The sequence below is a fragment of the Lissotriton vulgaris genome, chromosome 1_1 (assembly GCF_964263255.1).
Source record: "Lissotriton vulgaris chromosome 1_1, aLisVul1.2, whole genome shotgun sequence".
Lineage (NCBI taxonomy): Eukaryota > Metazoa > Chordata > Amphibia > Caudata > Salamandridae > Lissotriton > Lissotriton vulgaris.
Window position 1 is genome coordinate 2,053,570,141 of NC_141685.1, and position 21,668 is coordinate 2,053,591,808.

General features: G+C 40.1%; 1 protein-coding gene across 1 annotated transcript in view; it reads right to left on the reverse strand.

Annotated features, from left to right (window-relative positions):
• Nucleotides 1-21,668, reverse strand: part of LOC147751600 (solute carrier organic anion transporter family member 1A2-like) — an 853,363-nt gene that overhangs the window by 375,836 nt on the left and 455,859 nt on the right. Inside the window, exons 7-8 of the mRNA XM_086920549.1 lie at nt 20,005-20,103; nt 17,298-17,516 (exon numbers count right to left, since the gene is read on the reverse strand). Coding sequence (XP_086776675.1) covers nt 17,298-17,516; nt 20,005-20,103 — 318 coding nt within the window. The remainder of the gene's footprint in view (nt 1-17,297; nt 17,517-20,004; nt 20,104-21,668) is intronic.

Here is a 21,668-nt window from a genome sequence, read left to right on the forward strand (position 1 = left end):
TCATCAAATGCAATTTAGAGTTTGAGTCTTTGAAGTATATGTTTGGGGGTCTGGTTCTGTTTAAGTGCTCATTTCTCTTCCCCCCTCTTCTGCTTGGAAGCAGCTTGTCACAGTAGGAGTGACTCCAAAGCTGACAGCCCCACAACACAGGCCATGGGAGTAATTATAAGTCACACCTGGATGTCAGCCACAGTGATATGTGTAGCAAATGCTTAGCCCAGGGCACAAACCCTTTCATTTATGATTCTCTTATTAACCCCATCTCCTTCTTGAGATGTTCCTAGGCCCCTTCCTTGTGGCCTTTTAATGAAACAAAGAGTACCATTTGAGGCATATGGGGGGGCCTAACTCTCCCCTCTCTAGTATATGTTCCAGCCAGCGCCCAGGAATATAGCAATACACACATCTTTCTGGGGGGATTTCACTAACTCCTTTTCATGTTTCACCACACAGGCCTGAGTGAATTGAACCCGGGGCCTTCCATGTATTGTACCATCCATATGCACAAACAAACCCAGTTCTTGTATACAGCCTACACACATTGCACAGCACTTTATCCTTCATGTCCTGTACCACTCACAGGCACACAAACATACAGCACATACATTTAAAATACACATACTGCACACAACTACATCCTTCATGTGCTGCACCATCCACAGGCACACATACATCCAGCAAATGCCCTCACCATGTATGCCCTGCTCAGAACTGCATTACCCCTGTATTCTACCATACCTAGGTACACAGTGACATAGCACAGATACACCACGTCTGTGCTTTAGAGCACTTCACAACAAACTGATGTAGGCCAAGGTTAAGTTAAGCACATAGCATCTGAACTTTGAATATTAGTGAGCTTGCATGTCTTACACCAATGACATGGGTTGAAAAGGAAGTGTTCAATCTTACTGGTCACTACACTGTATTCTGCCTCCACTGTACTCATGATGCTTAACTCCTGGTGTAGTCAGTAGCCTTCCTGCATTATGAGGGTAGTGCTTTTGGTGCCCCTCTTCGTCCAACAAGACAGCAATTCATATGACCAAACTATGTCACACACTCACGTATGATCCGTGTTTGCCTAGGAAAAGGAAAATCTGTATTAGCGATCCAGTCATCAGCACAGTTGGACACTCAGGGCAGGGGTGTACATCCAATACCATGAACAGGATTTTTACGTCCCAACAGACACCACTCCCATGTTAGAACACTTGAAACAAACCCCTGACTTGGAGAGGGTCAATGGTCAGATCTGTAAAACCGGCGAAACAGTCCATCAGCGTTCCTGTGACTCAATATGTTCGGATTCTCTACTTTCATATCCATTGCCATTTGAGCAGCTTATGATACGTTTGAACAACAAACCTAGTGCCAAACAAATAAGGGCAGAACTTACACGAAGTGCACACTTTTGCATAGCTTTCCTTCCCAATAGTAGCCTAGTTCTGTTCTCTGGCGTATTTGGACATAATATTTGATTAGAAATATCAAGCTAAATAAATATTGACTTTTCAATATTGTGATGCATAAATATCATGATGCAGAAATACCGTTAACAAAAATATTTCTTTTTTTATTTAAGTAATATCATTTTCAAGAATATATGTGTTGTTAATATCATTTTCAATAATGTAGTTGTAAAAAATAGATTAGTTTGTTATTTTAATTTCTAAATTATAATTACTTTTTTAATAGCACTTTATAGTGTTGTAGCGGGTTGTGAGGTTTGCAGGGGTACAGGGTGAGAAATTAATTAGGCATAATAAAATAATAAATTATTTTCAAATAATATTATTTATTTAATTGATAATTAATTATGTCAATTGGGTAACTAATATATGTTTAAGTTATATTTTAGGGGAGGGTGTTGGGTTTGTAGGGGTAAAGAGTGGGAAGGTAATTAAGTAATAATGATTACTAATAAATAGTTTAGTCATAATAAAAAATCAAATGATTTATAGTTATGTAAATTGTTTAATAATTATATGTTTATGTTATATTTAGGTACAGGTTTTTTGGCTTGTTTAGGCACGAGATGGGGAGTTAATTAAGAAATAATTGATGAATAATTATCCATTATTTTATTATTAACTATTTAATTGACAGCTATTCAGTTCTTCATTGTGACATTTAGTTCCCATTATTTCTTTCTTTATTTAATTTCTTTATGGATATTTGGTGGGGCATTATTATGAGTAGCAGCTTGGTCTAGACTGTGGGAGAGAGCGCGTCATCACAAACGAATTGTGGGAATATATATATATGACAGAAGTATTGGGATCATATATCAAGTATAGAAGCCTATTGTCAGACTGGTTGGACAGAGGATTATGGGAGGATGAGGAATATAAATATCTGTATTGTGCCCACCCCAGAATCCCTGTCCTTTACTTACTCCCAAAACTTCATAAAAGCATGGTAGATCCCCCGGGGAGACCTATAGTTTCCTCAATAGGATCACTGCTAGAAAACACCTCGAGGTTTATTGATTACCATCTTAGACCGTATGTCAATGCATTACCATCTTACCTACGAGATACAACCCACTTTTTAACGGTAAATGATGGGATGCATTGGGAGAAGGATTTCATACTTGTCTCATTAGATGTGAGCAGCTTATACACCTGCATTAAACATGAGCTCGGACTAGAGGCTATACAGCATTTCTATGACTTATTACCATCATTCACAAATGTTGGTGAAAATGATTGAAATCTGCCTAACGGATAATTTCTTTTATTTTGATGAGGACATCTATAGACAGTCACAGGGCACAGCCATGGGAACCTGCTTCCCCCCCAGCTACGCAAATCTTTTCATGGGCTGGTGGGAGGAGCAGGTTGTCATGGAGATGGCTGAATTTTCTAACATTGCCCTGTAGCTGCGCTATATCGATGATATTTTTTTCATTTGGTGTGGCGCAGAGGATGCTGCAATATCCTTCATAGAGAAACTGAATGTGAACGATTTAAATTTGCAGTTCACAAGCAACATCAGTAGGGAGTCCATTGAATTCCTGGATGTTCTATTGGAAGTGAAGAATGACAAAATAACTTCAAAACTGTTCCGGAAAAGTACAGCCGGCAATAGCATATTAAACGCAAATAGCAGTCATCCCTCCAATTTGGTACGCAGTATACCATATGGCGAATTACTGCGTGCAAAAAGAAATTGCAGCAATGACTCATCATTCGAACATGAACAAGAGATTATGTGTAAAAGATTCCTTGAGAGAGGCTACAGTAAAAGTATTTTCAATAAAGCTAAACTCAGGGTACAATCTAAAACCAGAAATGACCTATTGTATCCCAAAGTGCTAGACAACAAAAAAGATGACTCTGTCAGATTCATTACCACATTTTCAGGACAGGCGAATTCTTTACGGCATATTTTAAAAAAACACTGGCATGTGTTACTTACAGACACTCATCTCAGTAAAAATCTTGGCAGCAATCCTCAGATTACTTTCAAGAAAAGTAAATCACTGAGAGACGAACTTAGTCACAATCATGTTCGCTCTACAAGTACATCTGACACCGGCAAACCGGCTGGATTTCGGTGTTGTAAAAAATGCAAAGCCTGTAGGAACAGTGTAGATTGTAAATCTTTGAAAATACCGAACTCTAACAGAGAATTTGTGATTAGGAAAAGTCTCACATGCAACACCACACATTGTATATATGTTTTAATTTGCCCCTGTCAGAAATGGTATATTGGCAGCACCAAACACGAAGCAAAAAAACATGTGTTGGAGCATTTGAGAGCAATTAAGAACAAGAACAAGCAGTATCCTGTGTCTCGCCACTTTGCTGAAAATCACTATAATGATGAGAACCAGGTACGAATAGTGGTGATTGACAGTGTCGATCTAGGTGTGAGAGGGGGGAATCGAGAACTGTCCCTGCGTAAATTGGAATCAAGATATATTGTTGATTTGGAAAGCCTTGCCCCGAATGGTCTTAATATCAGTGAAGAGCTGGCAATTCATTTATATGATTGATATGATTTTAGTCTGAATACAGTTTGCTGAGTGTAATGATATCATGTTTTTAATTCCAGATTGTTTGAGCACTGATATATTTAAGAACAACTGATGGTTAGAAGATCAAGGCCAAGGCAGCATGAACATGTAGTAATGGACTATTTTTCGACATATGAACTTTTGAAAGCCCACTTGGGCAATACCAGAAGAACTGTTTCGCCCACTTGGGCAATACGAGAGAAATGTGGATGTTCTAGTAATATACTGTATACAGCTATTAAAACTACACGCTGAAATGCGCAAATGAAAAGCGCATTAATTGCAAATATCTATATATACAGTTGGTTGCATTATGGCATCCTTAAGTAATGCTATATGGATTCAGTATGTCAGTGATTGATACAATTTTATATCACATTACACATGTTATAGGAGCGAAATTGCACCTTACAAGATGGCCGCCACAGTTGTGTATGTGAGTCACGTGAGGTGTTAAGCTTTTATGAAATGTATTTAAACATGGTGGCACTGAATGTTTACGAGCGTGATCAAGGGCTAATCCCCGAAACGCGTCGTTTTTCCCTTTGCTATTAAATCAGAGTTACAGCACTTGAGGTGTCCGAGTGGCTCTTTAACGTTAAGGAACCTGGGAGCATATATATATATATATATATATATATATATATATATATATATATATATATATATATATATATATATATATATATATATATATATATACATATATAAATATCCAAGAATCCTGTTGACTCAGCCACCGCGTAGTCAGTCACGCACTGCCGGCAGCAAAACAGGACACGGACCCAGTATTCAAGCCTCAATTATTTATTACCCAAAAGATCAGAGACGCGTTTCGCGGCTTTCGCCGCTTGTTCACTCGACAATTGTTGTGCAGTTGGGAAACATTTTTAAAGTGGCAGTGCATTTTTCAAGTGTATCACGTGATTAACGTTTTCAATTACATTGGAGAAAATACTTTTGCGTGATTTCTTCACAGTGTAGTGTGCAAAACTTAACAATATTTATGTGCAAAATTCGCAATAAATAAATAAGTATATATATATAACGTTAAAATACATTTTAACATATGACCGGACAAATACAACATGCCTTTAGCCAAGGGATAGTTCAATATGAAATTACTCTACTTTCAATCAACATCAATGTTTCACTCAGTAAAATATTGATCCTAGGCTTATCACACATTTCAAATATTTACAACCTGTACTATTTCGATATATTGAACAAGTTATAATCACATATGTTTTTTGTAGGTATCCATATATATTTGATCATTCTATTTGATTCAGGCTGTATTTATACTAAAATAGTAACGTGTGATTGGGGCCATACAATGTTAAGTTGGGTCACACTGTTATTGCACATATTAGTGTTCTCGTAAAATACCTCAACACATTTCTTATTGTGAATAGAATCTCACATTGTTTTTGAAAATAGTCATAAATAGTGCTTAAAGTGCTGTGTGAAAATAAAATACATATTTTTTGTTATTTTAAAACTCGATGTTTTTAACTCATAAGTTCTCACGAACCAATTGTGCATTCAAGTTTTTTTACGTTTCATATATTTTGATTTGTGCAGTGCTTTTCAAAAGATCATCATTGTATCTATCACCTGACTTATTATGTAACCCGTATTATGGTTTAGATCTCGGATTACTCAATTTGTTTTCATTTGGCCACTCAACATCGAATCCACATTTCGACACATTAGAGGAGTAAATTTCATAGTCGTCTATTGTCTTAGCTTTTTACAAATCTTGTTTGATACATATATTGAGTTGAATTTCGATACTGAATAATTCCTTACAGTATATTGATATATCAAATAAATACCATATACAAAATATAAATAAATATTATTTAAAAATCCTTAATATCTTGTCATTAAAATTCATTATATTCACAAGATATCTATTTTATAAAAAGTACAACTATTTTCTTAGACAAAAGGTTCCTATTTTCCTCATTTCATCTCATTTGGACATCCAAGTATAATCTTATTTATAGGGTTAACTTGTAATTACTCTAAACACATGTACATGTCCTCCGTTATGTTCAAGCCTCGTGGCTGTTTTGAATCCAATAATAAAATATATCTAGTCTCCAATTTTCGTAGTTTGCTTTCTCTATCTGCTCCGCGTCTGCTTGGGGAGATTGTATAAATTAAATAATATGACAACCCTTTGTTGTTTGATCCATGGCATTCCTTAAAATCTCTTGCCACCGGATAGGTGTTGTCCATATTGGTAATTGCGCGGAGGTGTTGGAGTATTCTCACATTGGCTTGTAACTTTGTACTGCCCATATATATTAACCCACATGGGCAAGTTAGGACGTACACTGCGTATTCTGTTTTACATGTTAACATTTTCATTATTTTGTAAGGTTTAGTCCTAAAGGGGCTAGAATAGGTCGTAGTATTGGTTCAGTGGATAAAGGCCTTACAGGTTTTGCATTTTCTGAACCCTTTTAAGTTTTGGTACCAAGCAGGATTGAATATAATTTCTGGATCCGATACCACTAGACAATCTCTCATAGAGTGAGCCCTGCAGTAAGTAATGAACGCCCTCTGCGGGAGCAGGGGTCCTAATATCGGGTCATTGAGGAGTATAGGCCAGCTCCCTTGGATAATTTTGTGGAGTTACTTATGCTGTTTGCTGAAACCGTTTATTAACCGAAAACTATGATCCTCCCCTATTTTTGCTTCCTCACTAGGATTCCTCACCTGATCGTTTCTATTGCTTTTTTCCAGTAAGTCATTTCTTGATAGAGTTTCTGTCTTGGCAATGGCTCTGTCCACTATTTGATGGGAGTAGCCTCTTTCTAAAAATCTCTTTTCTTTTTTGTTGAGCTGTTTCTAGTTCCTCCGGTGTACTACAAACCCTCTTTATTCTAAGTATTTCGCCATATGGTATGCTATTCACCAGGTGTCGTGGGTGAGCGGTTGACGCGTGTAGCACCGAATTTCCTGCCATTTTTTTACGATATAAAGTGGTTTCCAGTTTATTATTGTATATGTACACTTTAGTATCGAGGAAATTCACACTTTGCTCACTTATTTCTGCAGTGAACTTTAGGTTTAAATCATTTTTTGATTTCTGCCACAAATATTTCAGCTTCTTCCCTCGTTCCTTGCCATACTACAAAGAGATCGTCAATAAATCTAAGCCAAAGCTTAACTTTGGTCGACATTATTTCACCGTATTTCTCCATGAGGACTAGCTTCTCCCATTTGCCCATATAAAGGCAAGCATAACTTGGGGAGAAGCTAGCCCCCATGGCTACGCCTTGAATTTGACAATACAGTAGATGATTAAACATGAAGATGTTATTGTGAAGACAAAATTCTATCATGGTCATAAGCATTTCATTGTGTTGTTTATAAATCATTTCTCTTGACATTAAAAAATGCTTCCCTGCCTGAATACCATCTATGTGAGATATACTTGTATATAGGGATGACACGTCCAATGCTAACAGTAGATAATCGGATTTCCATACAAAGTCTTTAACCTTATTTATAAAGTCAGTTGTGTCCCTTACGTATGAGGGCAAAGATTTAACGTATTCTTGCAGGAAATAATCTACATACACGGATTTTTTTCCAAAATACTGTTTCTGGCACTGATTATAGGACGCCCTGGAGGTGTTTTATTGTCCTTGTGGATTTTGGGGATGAAATAGATTGTAGGTACAACCAGATTGTCGTTTTTCAAATAGTTGTATTCATCCTCATTAATCAGTTTCATGTTGCGCCAGCTTAATAGTTTTTTGTAATATGTTATATACATTTTTTTCATTGTTTTCACATCCGTTCGTTTGTAACATTGTCTGTCATTTAATTGGCTCATGGCCTCCTTCATATACTCTTCATGTGCCCACAGAACTATGTTTCTGCCCTTGTCACTGTTTCTTATTATAACATTTTTGTTAGTCTTTAATTTTTTCATTAATTTAAAATACTTGTGGTCCTGATTGCGATGCTTTTGAGTGGTCATACCAATTTTTTTGTTTAGTTTTTTGATTTTGTTCGTGATTATTTCGTGAAAAGTGTCAATGGAATCGTGCAATGTGATGGGACAAAATTTCGATTTCTGCTTGAACTTGGTTAATCCCGCTCCTTTAGTTTCTATTCTTTCATTCAGCGGGATAGTATTTATAACTGAATCATGGTCCTATTCCACAAATCTTCAAGTTCTGCAAACGTGTTAGATCCCGGGGGTGTAGATTCCATAGGGGGATTCATCTGATCGCCTGTATCAACTTGTTTCTTTTTGATTGCATACAGTTTTTTTAATTTCAGTTTTCTTATTCCCTTGTATACATCCATCCGGACGCTAGGATAGTCAAAGTTATTGGGTGCACAATACGACAAACCAAGACTCAATGTGGTAATTTCATCATTGGTTAGGTTTATTTTGGACATGTTTACCACTGTTTGAGTTATTTCTTTCTTCTCCAATAGTTCTTTTTCTTTCTTTGAACATTTTGGTTTCCGTCTGGCTGCAATACGCCTTTGTTTTCGTTTGGTGTTTGCCCACTTACTTTTGTTTGAGATCGTGTTCTTGGTCTCAAGGTTGCCAATCTTTGAGCCGCTAAAGGGTTAATTTCTTCCCCCGGCGAGGGTTTTGCTCCACTTGTACCTCTTGGGGGGTTCCTTGGATCAGGATCCTCGTCGCTGTTGGATGTTAGTCGATCACTAGATGTAGTAGCGGTATCTTCTCCTGCCCTTCTTTGACAGTTAATACCTCTAGTGTTAGTGGCTAAACCTTGTTTTTGTGGGGCATAATTATGAGGAGCAGCTCGCTCTAGACACCGGCTCCCACTGTGAGAGAGAGCGCGTCATCACAAACGAATTGGGGGAATATATATATATGTGCCTGTTCACCTCTGCAAGAGCGGCTAAATAAAGTCTCCATATCTAATCCTCAAGTGGGTCTCGCTTCTTTCGTCTGGTGAAGGTGTTGGACAAATATATATATATATATATATATATATATATATATATATATATATATATATATATATATATATATATATATATATATATATATATATATATATATATATATATATATGTCCAACACCTTCTCCAGACGAAAGAAGCGAGACCCACTTGAGGATTAGATAGGGAGATAGATATATATATATATATATATATATATATATATATATATATATGTACAACACATAGGTAGCTCCCAATAGAAGAGTCCACAGGTCAGTATTATTCAGTCTTTTATTTGATGAAAAGTTGCATACTTAAAAGGCAAGAAACATTGCATCAAGTCTTGTTCCGCCAGACGCGTTTCAGGTGTTCGTCCCCTTTGTCTATGGCGATGCCTGCACCTCACACTATGGTTTGTGCACTGATATTTGAACATTAGAACCTACCCACAGTGAGCGAGGCTACTTGCACAGCCCTCTGGTCCTTGTAGTGCTGCTGTATCTTACTCAAGTGAGTCCATCTTGCCAAAATGCACCAAATTGTTCAGTAAAACCCCAAGTAAAATAGCTGAATATCAAGGAGACGATAGGTCCGACAGGGATGAGTTCTGTGACACACAGTAGGAGCTCCCAACCTTAGAGGACATAGGAGAGCAGGCCAAAGCCCAGGAAGCAGTTGACAGCTCAGGAGATAACCTTATTTATTGGGAGAATTATCTCACCTATAGTGGGCTTCAGGCATCTGGACATGCAGCAACACATGTTTGTGGTCCCCCAATAGTACAGGGCCTTCCTACTGGATTGGTTCATAAATTTTCCCAGGCAGAATATCTGGGGGAAGACACGACCTTTATTAGGCTTGTCAACTTTTGCTGTGACCAAATGAGGACAGTCTCTGATGTATGGCCTGTCTTACCTGTCAGGCCCGTGGGAAACAGGGAAAAAGTTAATAGCTTCCCTGAATCCCTAACCTCTTTTGAAAGGGCGGGCTTCAAAATTGTAGGACCCTTGGACACGAAAACTGAATTGGGCAACATGTGTATAATGGTTTTGGTGGCTCATGCCACTAGATCCCCAGAGGCCATCCCTCTGAGAACTATGACTGCACCTGCAGGGGCTAGGGCCCTGATAGGAATTTTTAACTGAGTATGGTTCCCCAAATAAGTGGTGTCAGACAGGGGAACCAACTTCATGCCACCATACATTACATCCATGTGGTAAGAGTGTGGGGTAACATACATGCTCCCCACACCCTTCAGGCCCAATACCAATGGGGTTGCTATATAACTAAATCAGACCCTAAAAGGTATGATTATGGGCCTGCTTTAGCCCATGAGGCAGAAGTGGGAAGTAATCTTCCCTTGCCTGCTCCTTCCATGTGAGGAGGTGCCACAGACATAAGTTGGGTTCAGCCAATTCAGACTACTTTTTGAATGCCCTGTTAGGGGACCTCTCAGTTTCGACAAGGAGGGATGGAAGCAAACTCCCAAGACAGCCCTCACACAGGATGTGGAAAAGCACACATTTTTCCTCGGAAGCCAGATGACCAAGTCCTGGAAGAAGGCTTCTAAGAAACTGGAGGCTAGCAAGAAAGTCATGAAACTCTTGTATGACCAGTAGGCCACTGTGGTGGAGTTTCAACTTGGCTGGAAGGTGTGGGTTATGGAGCCAGTGGAGTCCAGGGCCCTCTAAGATAATTAGACAGGACCCTATGAGGTTATTGAGAGGTTGGGAGAGACCATCTACTTGGTGGACCTCAAAAACCCCATACAGGTACTCAACATCAATCGCCTCAAACCCACCATGAGAGGTATGAGGCTACTATTCTGTTAGTGACAGATAAAGGGTATGAAGAGAAGAGTGAACGTCTCCCAGACCTCCTGGCATCCAAAATGATAGGTGGCTCAGTGGAAGATGTCAATCTCCCAAATACCCTGTCCCTAGAACTATGGAGGGTCTCTCACCATGATGTACTTGGACAGTTTACCTCCCTGTTTTCCCTTACTACTGGACTTACACACTTGTGCACATAAGATATAGGTGCTGGGAACACCCAGCCTATCAAAAACAAAATATACTGGCTGTCAGACAACGTGAGGGCCAGCATCAAGGAGGTGTTCTGTATTGTCTGGAGTAGGGACTTGTTGAGGCCGGGGTAGTGTATGTTTCCATAGTCTAGTCTGCTGGTGTGTGTGTGACTGTCTTCCATGAATCAGGGGGGAATCCACTTGAAGGTCTTTAGGAGGATGCAGAGGGTGTTGAAGCAGCTGGAGGTGACGGCATTGACCTGTCAGTTTATGGTGAGTGGTGAGTCGAGTATGATGCTGAGGTTCTTGGTGCAATCTGAGGGGGTAGGTGGGCTTCCGAGGGCGGTCGGCCACCAGGTGCTGTATAGGGGTGGGCAGGAAATTCAGTTCCGCTCACGGAACTTGCGAAATTTCTGCATTTTCAGATTCTGTGCGGTACACAAAAATTTCAAAACCTTCGCAATCCGCGTTGGAATGGAATTGTATTGCAATGGTGGCGTCCTCTTGGATAAATATGCAGGGCAGGATTCATTTTGGCACGATGCTCCTGTCACAAAAATTAAACCTCAACAGGAAGCACTTGCAGGTGTGCTTTCTCCCCATATCTACAGTCGAAAATTAGCTGTGATGCTTGATGGAGGCATTTGCATCCTCGACTTTCACAAGCGCAATCCCCATGCAGTTCCTGTGACCAGGACTTCTTTCTCCTCATATGCTGCTCTGATCGGTCTCTGACCTTTTATCAAAACAAGAGGCATGTGAACTCGCATGGAAGCCTGCCCATTCGGCCCGCCCCACACACTATGAGTGTGCACCGTCTTCCTGCCCTTTACCCACTAGGATGGCTCTGGTTGGGTCGGGTCATGGAGGGGCGCAAACAGGCTTGCCCTTGGCGTGCCTTTGATGTGCCAGTGGTGTGCCCGCTGCGCACGTCCGCTGCACGACCACACAGCGACCGCCATTAAGTAGGGGAGGTGGGAGGGAGAAGAGGGTGGGAGGCAGGAGGGGGGGAATTCCAGGGGGATTCCAGGGGGGAGGGGCTACAGGGGCAGCACTGGAAAAAGGCAAAAGGACCAGGCAGGCACGAGACAATAAAACAGTGGTGGAATTAGAGCAAGACACAGATGGGCACAATAACAGTGACACAACAGGGAAAGATTAAGAAAAAGGAAAAACGGGTGAGAAAGGTTACAATGGTTGTGAAGAAAATAGAAACCTTCTCAGGGGTCTCACTGATACCTTGTCCTTTTAAACCAACAAAGAAGAAATTGGCACAGAAGCTGAAATATAAAAATAATGCATTTATTAACCTCAGATGAGGGAGACTACGTCACACAATACCCTCAGAAACTGTATGAGGCAGTCTAAGGAGTACAGAAAACTGGGGCCTTATATATGTTTAGGGTTACATAGTCAGCAGAAAACCAAGGGGAGGTCCTGGCTCAGGTAGGCATGCAAAATGCCTAATATGGGCATGCCAGCTCTGCTTGCTCAACAAAATGGGAGGAGAGTTACTTCTCCATACATCAGTATAAATAGCCTGACAGTTGTATAAGAGGAGCAGGTGCATTCTACTAGCTAGGCCCTTCTGAGCATGTGCAAGGCTCTGAAGAGGGAAACAGCACATGGCGAGCACATGGCTAACTACAATGGCTGCCAAGTACAAAAATGGCTTTCAGCTCATGCTAACAAATCACTGCAATCTTTAACAGTTGCAGGCAGTCTGGTCTAAGGTGGAGCGTGCAGGAGGTGCAGGAGCGGGTATTAGTCTTGAACCTCTTAAGGAGGAGGTCGGGATCTGGAGGCAAGAGTTGGCACAGCGGAGCTGCGGGGAGAGAGGGGACCTAGACTGAGGGTCAGAGGTCTTACTCCTTGTTAAGAGATATGGCACCGTTGTTGCCCCCCAACTGACCTGAGTTCAAAGAAGCTGCTCAAAAAGGTGACCTAGGGAGAGGACTTTCGGAAGGCTTTTGACACCCTCAAACAACTCATGTGTACAGCCCTTGTACTCAAGGCCCCTGACGTTTCCCAGGAATTCTTTGTGCAGTCTGATGCATTGGAGCATGACATGGGACAGTCTTATGACAGTTAAATGAGGAGAACCTAGACCAACCTGCAGCTTTCATCTCTAGGGGGCTATGCTTCAGGGAACAGAGGTGGAGTGCTATGTAAAAGTGAGTCTTTCTACGTAAACTGTGATCCCAAGCTTTTTAATAAGTGCTGTACAACATAGTCCTCATTCATCAGTTCATTATGAATGCCCATCCCATCCCTTCACAGAATTCAAACCAATATATTCCAATCCCTTAGCAACTCTACAGCTGTTCCAGAATTGGATGACCAGCTGTAACGCAGGCACAATCACCAACAGCCTAAAAAAATGGCCAGCGTATTAAATACATATATGCATATTATAAATGGCATCTTATAAAACTGGAAAGGGCACAAAAGCACTAAAATCAACTGGAAAGTGCACTGAATCACAATACAAATTAGTGTGTATCATAGTCACACCAATGTAGGCAATTACACACAATCTTTCAAACTGACTGGTTTCTTCAGCTCTTGTTCCTCTCCATATGAGGTACATTCTCTGAAATATCTAAGAGCCTGTCACATCCCTTGCATTCTTTCTACACTGCTATCCTTACTAAATTCCAAATGCGATAATTACTGTTCTTAAGAGCATTCCTGAATAATGTTATGACCTATCTTGTCAATGAACCCAGCTATTCTTGGATTCTTTATTTTAATCCAATCTCAATTGCACACCATCTTCCTATTAAAATTCTCCTTCATTTTCCTTACCACCTCCATTGCCCTGTTCTCCCAAATCTCTTTGGTTTTAGATCCACAACCTCCTCCCAGTGCTTTCAACTTATTCACCCACAAGGGATCTACTTGATTGTTAGGAGATCTCTTCGTGAACAAGAAGAATGGGGTAACACTGGTTGAGGAGTGTGGTGTCATCCTGTACACGTACCTAAAGTTGTTTCATCCAATTAAGCTTCTTGACCAAATAATGATGAATGCTTTCTTAAACAGCTTTTTTAAAGTGCTCAATCATTGCGTTTGCTTCTGGGTGATATAGTGATGTTTTCACATGTTTTATACCACTCTTCCAAAGGAATACCTAGACTGGTTGCTAGTTGTACTCCATTTTCTGTCAACAGAGATACAGGAAATCCATCTCTCCCAAAACTCCCTCCAAGAAGTATATGACTATATCGGTCTCTACTGAGTTTCCGACTTTAATTTCTGGCCACCTGGAACACATATCCAAGCAAGTAATTATATATTTGTCAGTACCAGAAATCTTTAAAAAGCCAAATATTTATAGAGCCACTTCAACCCATGGACCGAATGCTCTGTCTCTGACCACTATAGGTTGAGTCATTCATTTCAATATTTTGTCACTTTGCTTACATTCTATGCACTCTCCATATCGAACATGAGATCCAGACCCAGCCACCAGAAACTTTCTGTTACCCTCTCTTTAGATTTACAGATTCCCAGAAGACCCTCATGTGCACACTCAATCAGTCTACTGCTGAAACTCAATGGCCTTATAGTCAACTGCGCCGAATGATCAGTCCATCTTCCACTATACCACTGAATACTTCACACACCTTTAAGTTCTCATTCCCAAATTCATCTTCGCCATCCTCCTGTTCTTTACTCTTGTCATTCATCACAGACAACTTTGAAAAGCAATCCGCCACTGTATTCATCACATCTGCCAATTATGAAACTACAAACATGAATTCCTGCAATGCCACTACCCATCTTCTTATCCTGTTGGATAAAGCATCAATCCCTTTCAGGGGTAGCTTTAGCACTGGTGGCGCCCTATGCAATAATGTTTGTTGGCGACCCCATGACCACCGCTGCCATAGATTACCTCACTACCACCATTTAACGGTGCTCCTCAAGTCTCCATAACCAGTCTCTCAGATTAATTTCGTTTTATAGTGCCACTTATACCAGTGTGAGGTTCCATAGCACTTTACATCATACACACATCTAACAGACAGAATCACACGTGTAAATAAGTGTATAGGAAAGGTTACATAAGACAGAGGATTACAAGATGTAGGAGTCAAATACCATCCATACTGGTAGGTAGTATCATTTAAAAGCCTTGGTATGGAAAAACACAAATTCAGAATTTAAAACATAACACTAATTGTTAGGGGTACTCTTTATTAATAATAATTATTTTCACCCAAATGAACAATTTTTGCAAGATTAGGTTAAGGAAAAATCTAGTAAAGTAACAGGTAGGTCTAATATACACCTTGCAGTTGGCATGCAGCTCTTTGATGACTGTTAATAGCTCCTTGTTCTATATTAGGATTTTAACTTTTAAACTGCAAGTAACAAAAAGATCTCTCTGCCAAAAGCAGGAACCCCTTGACCTATTAACATTATATGCACTTTGTGACCTGCAAGGCAAATGTTCTTAGCAGCAGATATATTAACCCTCTGAGCTACCTTAGGAGGAGTCAAACTTTCACTAGACAAATCTCCATCTCTCTCTAGAAAGAGCATTAATCACCGGAGTTATCTTGGCATTTTTATTGATGTCTGAAAATAGCTGGAGGCAAGGAAAGGGACAGCAGGTGGATTTCAAGCCATAATACATTTTCAAACGGGGCACCCCCACCACAAGTCAACCCCAGGTGGGATGGCACCGATCGCACCGCCCTAGAGACCACCCTGATCCCTTTACTGCCAGAAATTTGTACTTAAAGCTTGTGATCAATCTTCACCTCAAATAGACTCCCCCACACACACTTTCCGAGTTTTCTGGCCACCCCCTACTGTTAACACCTCCTTTTTGATTACTGAGTAATTCACCTCAGTTCCACCCAACCCTCTTGAGATAAACAAAATTGCATTTACCTCCTCTTCAGTCACCTGTTCTAGCACTGCTCCAAGAGCTTTGGAGCTGGAGTCTTTTCTTAAGTTCATTTTGGCTCCTGGTTCAAAACTGCACAGAATCGATGGCCATCTAAGTTCTCAGTTACACTTCTCATGATATAATCGTATGTTGTTTGCACTGACCCTTTTTAGCACTTCCTGGCCTCTCATCATGCTCGCTATGTGTGTTACCATATACAAGAACGTTGTCTTGATACATTTGTACTCCTTTGATGTCATTCAGCACATAGAGATTCCTTCTGTATTGGGAATAGGAGATAGAAGAACGGGCAGTCTACCTATTCCAAAGCTTAATCATACATTTCTGCCCTATTTCCTAATTAGAAAATCCCTTGTTGCTGAAATACAACTTTTAGACTTTGAAGGCATTTGTCCCTAATATCAGTTTTAAAACTAGTGGATATGACATGCTACATAATTCATAGAATATAATACAGTACCATAAGAAGACCAGAGAGGCGATGACAAACAATGTTCATGTTTTTTACTGATGCAAATCCACACTCCCCATCACCCACAGTTGCCTTAAGAACAAGAATTTAGGGCCAGATGTAGGTCGGTCTGTAACGGCCGAAAATCAGTATTTTTGGCCGTTACCGACCGGTATACATGATTTGGCATGTAGGGGCACAATTTTACAGAATCGGTAACTTTACCGATTCGGTAAAGTTACCGATTCTGTAAAATACCGAATCTGTATTTTTACCGATTCGGTAAATCTCTGATGTAGGTGGGACTCTTCTGAGTCCCAAAGGCCCTACAAAATCGGTATTTTACCACACAATACTATTGTGTGGTAAAATACCGATTTCAGGTGTGCATGCACATGTGTACATGCACACCTAGCCATGTGACAGACAGACATGCCCTTAGGGCATGTCTGTGTGCCACATGGCGCACATGCCTATTTGTGGGGTGCCAGAGGGTGTCAAAGTGACACCCCCTGCACCCTGCAAAATTCGGTATTTACCGATTCTGTAAATACAGATTCGGTATTTTCCATTGATTCCTATGGGCTTTGAAGCCCATAGGAATCAATGGTAAATACCGATTCTGTATTTACAGAATCGCTAAATACCGAATGTGACAGATTCGGTATTTACACATCTGGAAATACCTACATGTCCACCACATTGATTTACCGATTTTCAATTACCGAATCGGTAAAATTCGGTAATTGAAAATCAGTAAATCAATTTTACCTACATCGGGCACTTAGTTGTTATGGATTATCGCTGTCACAATTGTTCGTTTTCTGGCCCTTAAACAAATTCAAATTGACGATTTTTCACATTGTGTTACACAATATAATTAAAGTAAAATATAAAAAAATGAAAAATATAAACTTACCTTTGGCTATTGATTGCTGATTCTGTTGAATATTAGTTTCCTTATATTCTTTAAGTTTTCCTAAAAGTTCGGGTATATTTTCTTCTCCCTCCTTTGGAAGGGAGTTTGGCAGGAAGCAGAATGGAATTGCAGACAGAAGAATCACTGCTCCATTTACCAAATAACCAAGCCACCAGGCTCCGACCCAACGAGTATCATGGAGGTCTAATGTCACATCAGCTGAATCAGAAGAGAATGAATGTATTATATTTTACCTTAAATTTATCATTCCTTTATTTAGCATAACAAGTGTTGTTTTTTTGTCTACATCATCCTTCGCTGTATCTGGCTGAGACATGAGGAAATCATTTTCCCTTATATTTATAGTTGCAGTTCTGTTGGTAAGGATATGTTGCCGAAGAAGCCCAATTGGGGTGAATCAAGCAGAATATCTTTATTGCCTTTAGAAGAAATGTGTGTTCAATGCAGCATTAGAGTTAATCACCTCTAGGATGCTGCTGTGTGTGATCCAGTGGTCTAGCTCTGGGGGAAGGGGGAATGTCTGGCAAAAATGTGATCAATCTCCCCCGTAATAATGGCCATGTCATGAAATTGTGTGTGCTCCACTGTGTCACTCCTACACTCAACCTCCACCCAGTGTCAGCTTCCAGACATGCATTTGGGAAACTGTAAAAGGGAATACTCGGCCTAGATTTGCAGTTGCAAAAAGAACAATTGATGAACAGATTGTTGAATAATGTCAAACATTCACCCAAGTACAGAGACCTGAGCCTAATGCCATTCCAGTTTAAACCCAGCAATATGCAAATCAGTCTTGACACTGCTCCCCATGGGAACAGTCCAGCCCGAACTGCCAGGCCAGGTTCTCCCTGGACTGAAAACAAGCATCCTATAACTGGTTTCGATGTATCACCCTTCATCAGCCAGGCTAGATTGACTCCAGATTCACATTGACTTGTGGACCCGCACTAAATTTGGGGGAGAATGGGCATTTTGCTGATTACAAGATCTCTCCAGTGCTCCCTGAAAATGTATTTATTGTGTTCATTGGGTTCTACTACCTTTTGTAAATGAAGAAACCTTGCAGAAATTCCAAATAGCAAATGTATTCTTCACCAGACTCAAGCAGAGCTAAGCCAAAATTCCACCACATCTGAAAATCCACTTAATCAGCAGAAAATACAATTGGGATTCTGGTCCTGCTTTCCTGGAAATATGTTCCTTAAACTAAAAGAGCTGTTTAAGTGTTTGGCTAAACCAAGAATGAATGTCATAGGTCATGAGTTAATTGATGGAAAAAGGAAAGAGAAGGATAGACAGAGTGTGTGTGCCGGCAGGAGAGAGAGAGACCCAGGGAGATAAGGAGATTGTATGTGTTGCTAAACGAAAGCTTAACTATGGGTTCAACAACATAGGGTTGCTATGCTGCATGTGTTTCGAATCAACAACAGCGTGGAAATAGGAAAGAGTAAGAGGCACTTACTGTAATCACATGAGCATGCGGCCACTCTGGGAATACTGCAACAACCAATAGCAAGGTGTTCCAAGGCCGAGGGAAAGGTACATTAAGAAAAAGATGTGAGGAGTAAAAACTAAACCACTAACTAAGTAGACCTTTCTAGAACTAGAGACAAAAGAAGTAGAAGAGGTATAAAACAAACCTCTGCAATCGTGGCTGTGAACGTCATATAGTCAGACAGCGTCAGACAGCAAAGTCGTATTTAAAAAATATGAACCAGTGTCAACAATGCAATCGTATATAACTAATGTTGTTGTGAAACACTGATGGTACCTATACTGTCTTAGAGAAAAAGACCAAAGGGTGCATAACTAAAGTTTTCTGCAATAAGGCTCGCCTTCTTGGAAGAGCCACTCTGCTGCGTTAGCTCGGCTTCATACATGGGACCTCGCTGTAAAGGAACACAAGGAAGGGCTCTTTTGTGCAAACTCACAGTAGTTACTTTATTTATGTTCACAGATGCAGAGATGGGTGAGGGAGGCTGTGGGGTTTGCTTCTCCATACCTGACTGGGAACTCTTCTAGCCAGTTCTTTTTTTAAAGGTCTCTAAACAGTAGAGTACAATAAATATCATAGTAATCCTCTTGTTAAAGAGTGCAGCTCTTTGCATGGTAAGTTTTGATGTTCCCTGTAACAGACTATAATGCGCGTTCTATGCAGACACGTGACTGTTGTTTGAAGGTCTTATGCAGTACAAAATGTTGCGAGGTTTTAAGAAGCAAAGGATATTACTATCTGAATTAATTAAAACGCTACATGGAATCCCTTTTCCCCTGTTTTTAGTGCTGTTTAGTGAAAACAAATCAATGCTTTTCTATGTAGATGAAATATAAACACTGATTTTTGCTGCTGAAGAACAGCAAAGGACAGTACCAAAAAATAAAAGGTAAGATAGCATATCCCCTACAACTTGTAGTTCAGTAATTCGTAGCAATCAATGTGCAATATACCATCACTTGGGCAGTTTATGTAATCGAGTCCCAGTTTAGAAGACTTAGTATATATTTATTTCAAACTAACTCCTAATATTAGAGTCAATTCATTGAAATAAAAGTGAACGAGCCCTAGTCTCCAAAGGAAATTAGGAAGGAGAAATGAGAGAGTATAAAAAGGGTACTTTAAGAATAAAAATAACTTCCGAACCCTAAATACTATTTCATTACCAATATGTATACATATTTTATTTACCAAGATCAACCGATCCAACATCGACATATAGTTGTGCACAGAAGGCCGCCAGCAAGGAACCAATCAGAGGACCAAAAACTTCTACTGTATGTATAAATCCTGAAAAAACAAAAGAACAAAAGCTCTTTTCAATTGAAGTCGTACAGGCTTATTTCATTTTAAACATCTGTCTGATTTATGCACTATACTCTTTTACTGAAACAGAAAATAAATTCCTAAATGTTGTGTAGTTCCCACTAATCAGTAGGATCTGCACAGTGTAGACAACACAAACACTGGGTGAGGTTTCTAGGCGGATTCTATGCAGGTCCATGGTATATTTAGGCCTAGACACCAGCTAGCTCACAGTGCCCCAACAAGCCCCCCAACCTCTACAGGGAGCAAATGGTTTCTGGCAACCAATGAACATGACAGCCCTTTTGCCCAGTCACTCGTGCTTTCTCATTCTCAGAGAAATATACTGAGAATACGCAATGGGACGTTCTTTAATATATTTATTGAACCAACGGTATTCTTGTATAGAGTACGTGTGCAGTGATGGTCTATAAACAGAAGCACAAGAAAGTGATTACAAGCACCAAAATAGTAAACAGCAGGTTTAGTACCGCCATGGTGCTAAGAAAAGTGTATATATGCAGGCATATAAACAATATAGTGATCAGACGTACTCCTGCTATGCAATCCCTATCCTACGTGCATTCAGGGTGTGTATTTGTGAGTGTATAGTCAAAAATTCCCCCCACAGGATTATCAAACTCCATCAACTGGTGGGACAGAATGTAGGATCCCATCTTGGTCATCAACTGGACACCCCTCACAGAGATTTTAGGAAGCTCCTTGGCGAAAAATCAGCATGCAGGGACCTCTCAATATCAGCAGAAGTGTCTCCCCTGGCCAATCCCTGGAAATAATTATTTATAATATAAAGCAGCCTTACTATGTATATACAAATTAGCTTTTTTATGGATTGGCAGATAGCGCCATTCCCCTATCATGAAGATAGATTGACATTTCAACGTGTGCAAAGCACTTGTACTCGGTGTTTGAGGCATAATCATGATAATGTAGCACAAAGCGAAATGTGTAAGCAAAGCAGTATCAGAGAAACAAATCCAACATTGTAACACACACAAATGTGTGCAAAAGGTTACCATAAAATGTTGTTGTGCTGAAAGAGTGCACTGGAAGAAATTGTGCAGCGTTGCTATATGGGCCCAACTCAGGCGCAAAACACCCACTCCTCATCCTGATTGTCGACCTAAATAGCAGGCTGTATAAAATTCTTTCGCATTCATTTATCTTTGGTTTGACACTAATTCTGGTATTTCTACAAACTAAATAACTCATCGTTTTTTTCTCTGCTTTGACCAGTTTTTTAGAAATCTTGTTATGTTATGTTATGGTATTTTGTGTCTTTTATAGCGCTCGGCTACTCAAAAGAGTGTCCCGGCGCTTTATTGACAGCCTGAAAAAGACAAACACAACACACAGATTAAAAGAGAATGGGGGCAGCAGAAAAAAAGAGTCTAGGAGGCGAAAAGCCAAGTTTTCAGACTCTTCCTGAAGGCCAACAAATTTGAGGTGCTGCGCAATGTCAGAGGCAAAGAGTTCCAAAGCTGTGGAGCCCGGGACATAAAGGAGCGGCCTCCAATACGGGCCTTCCT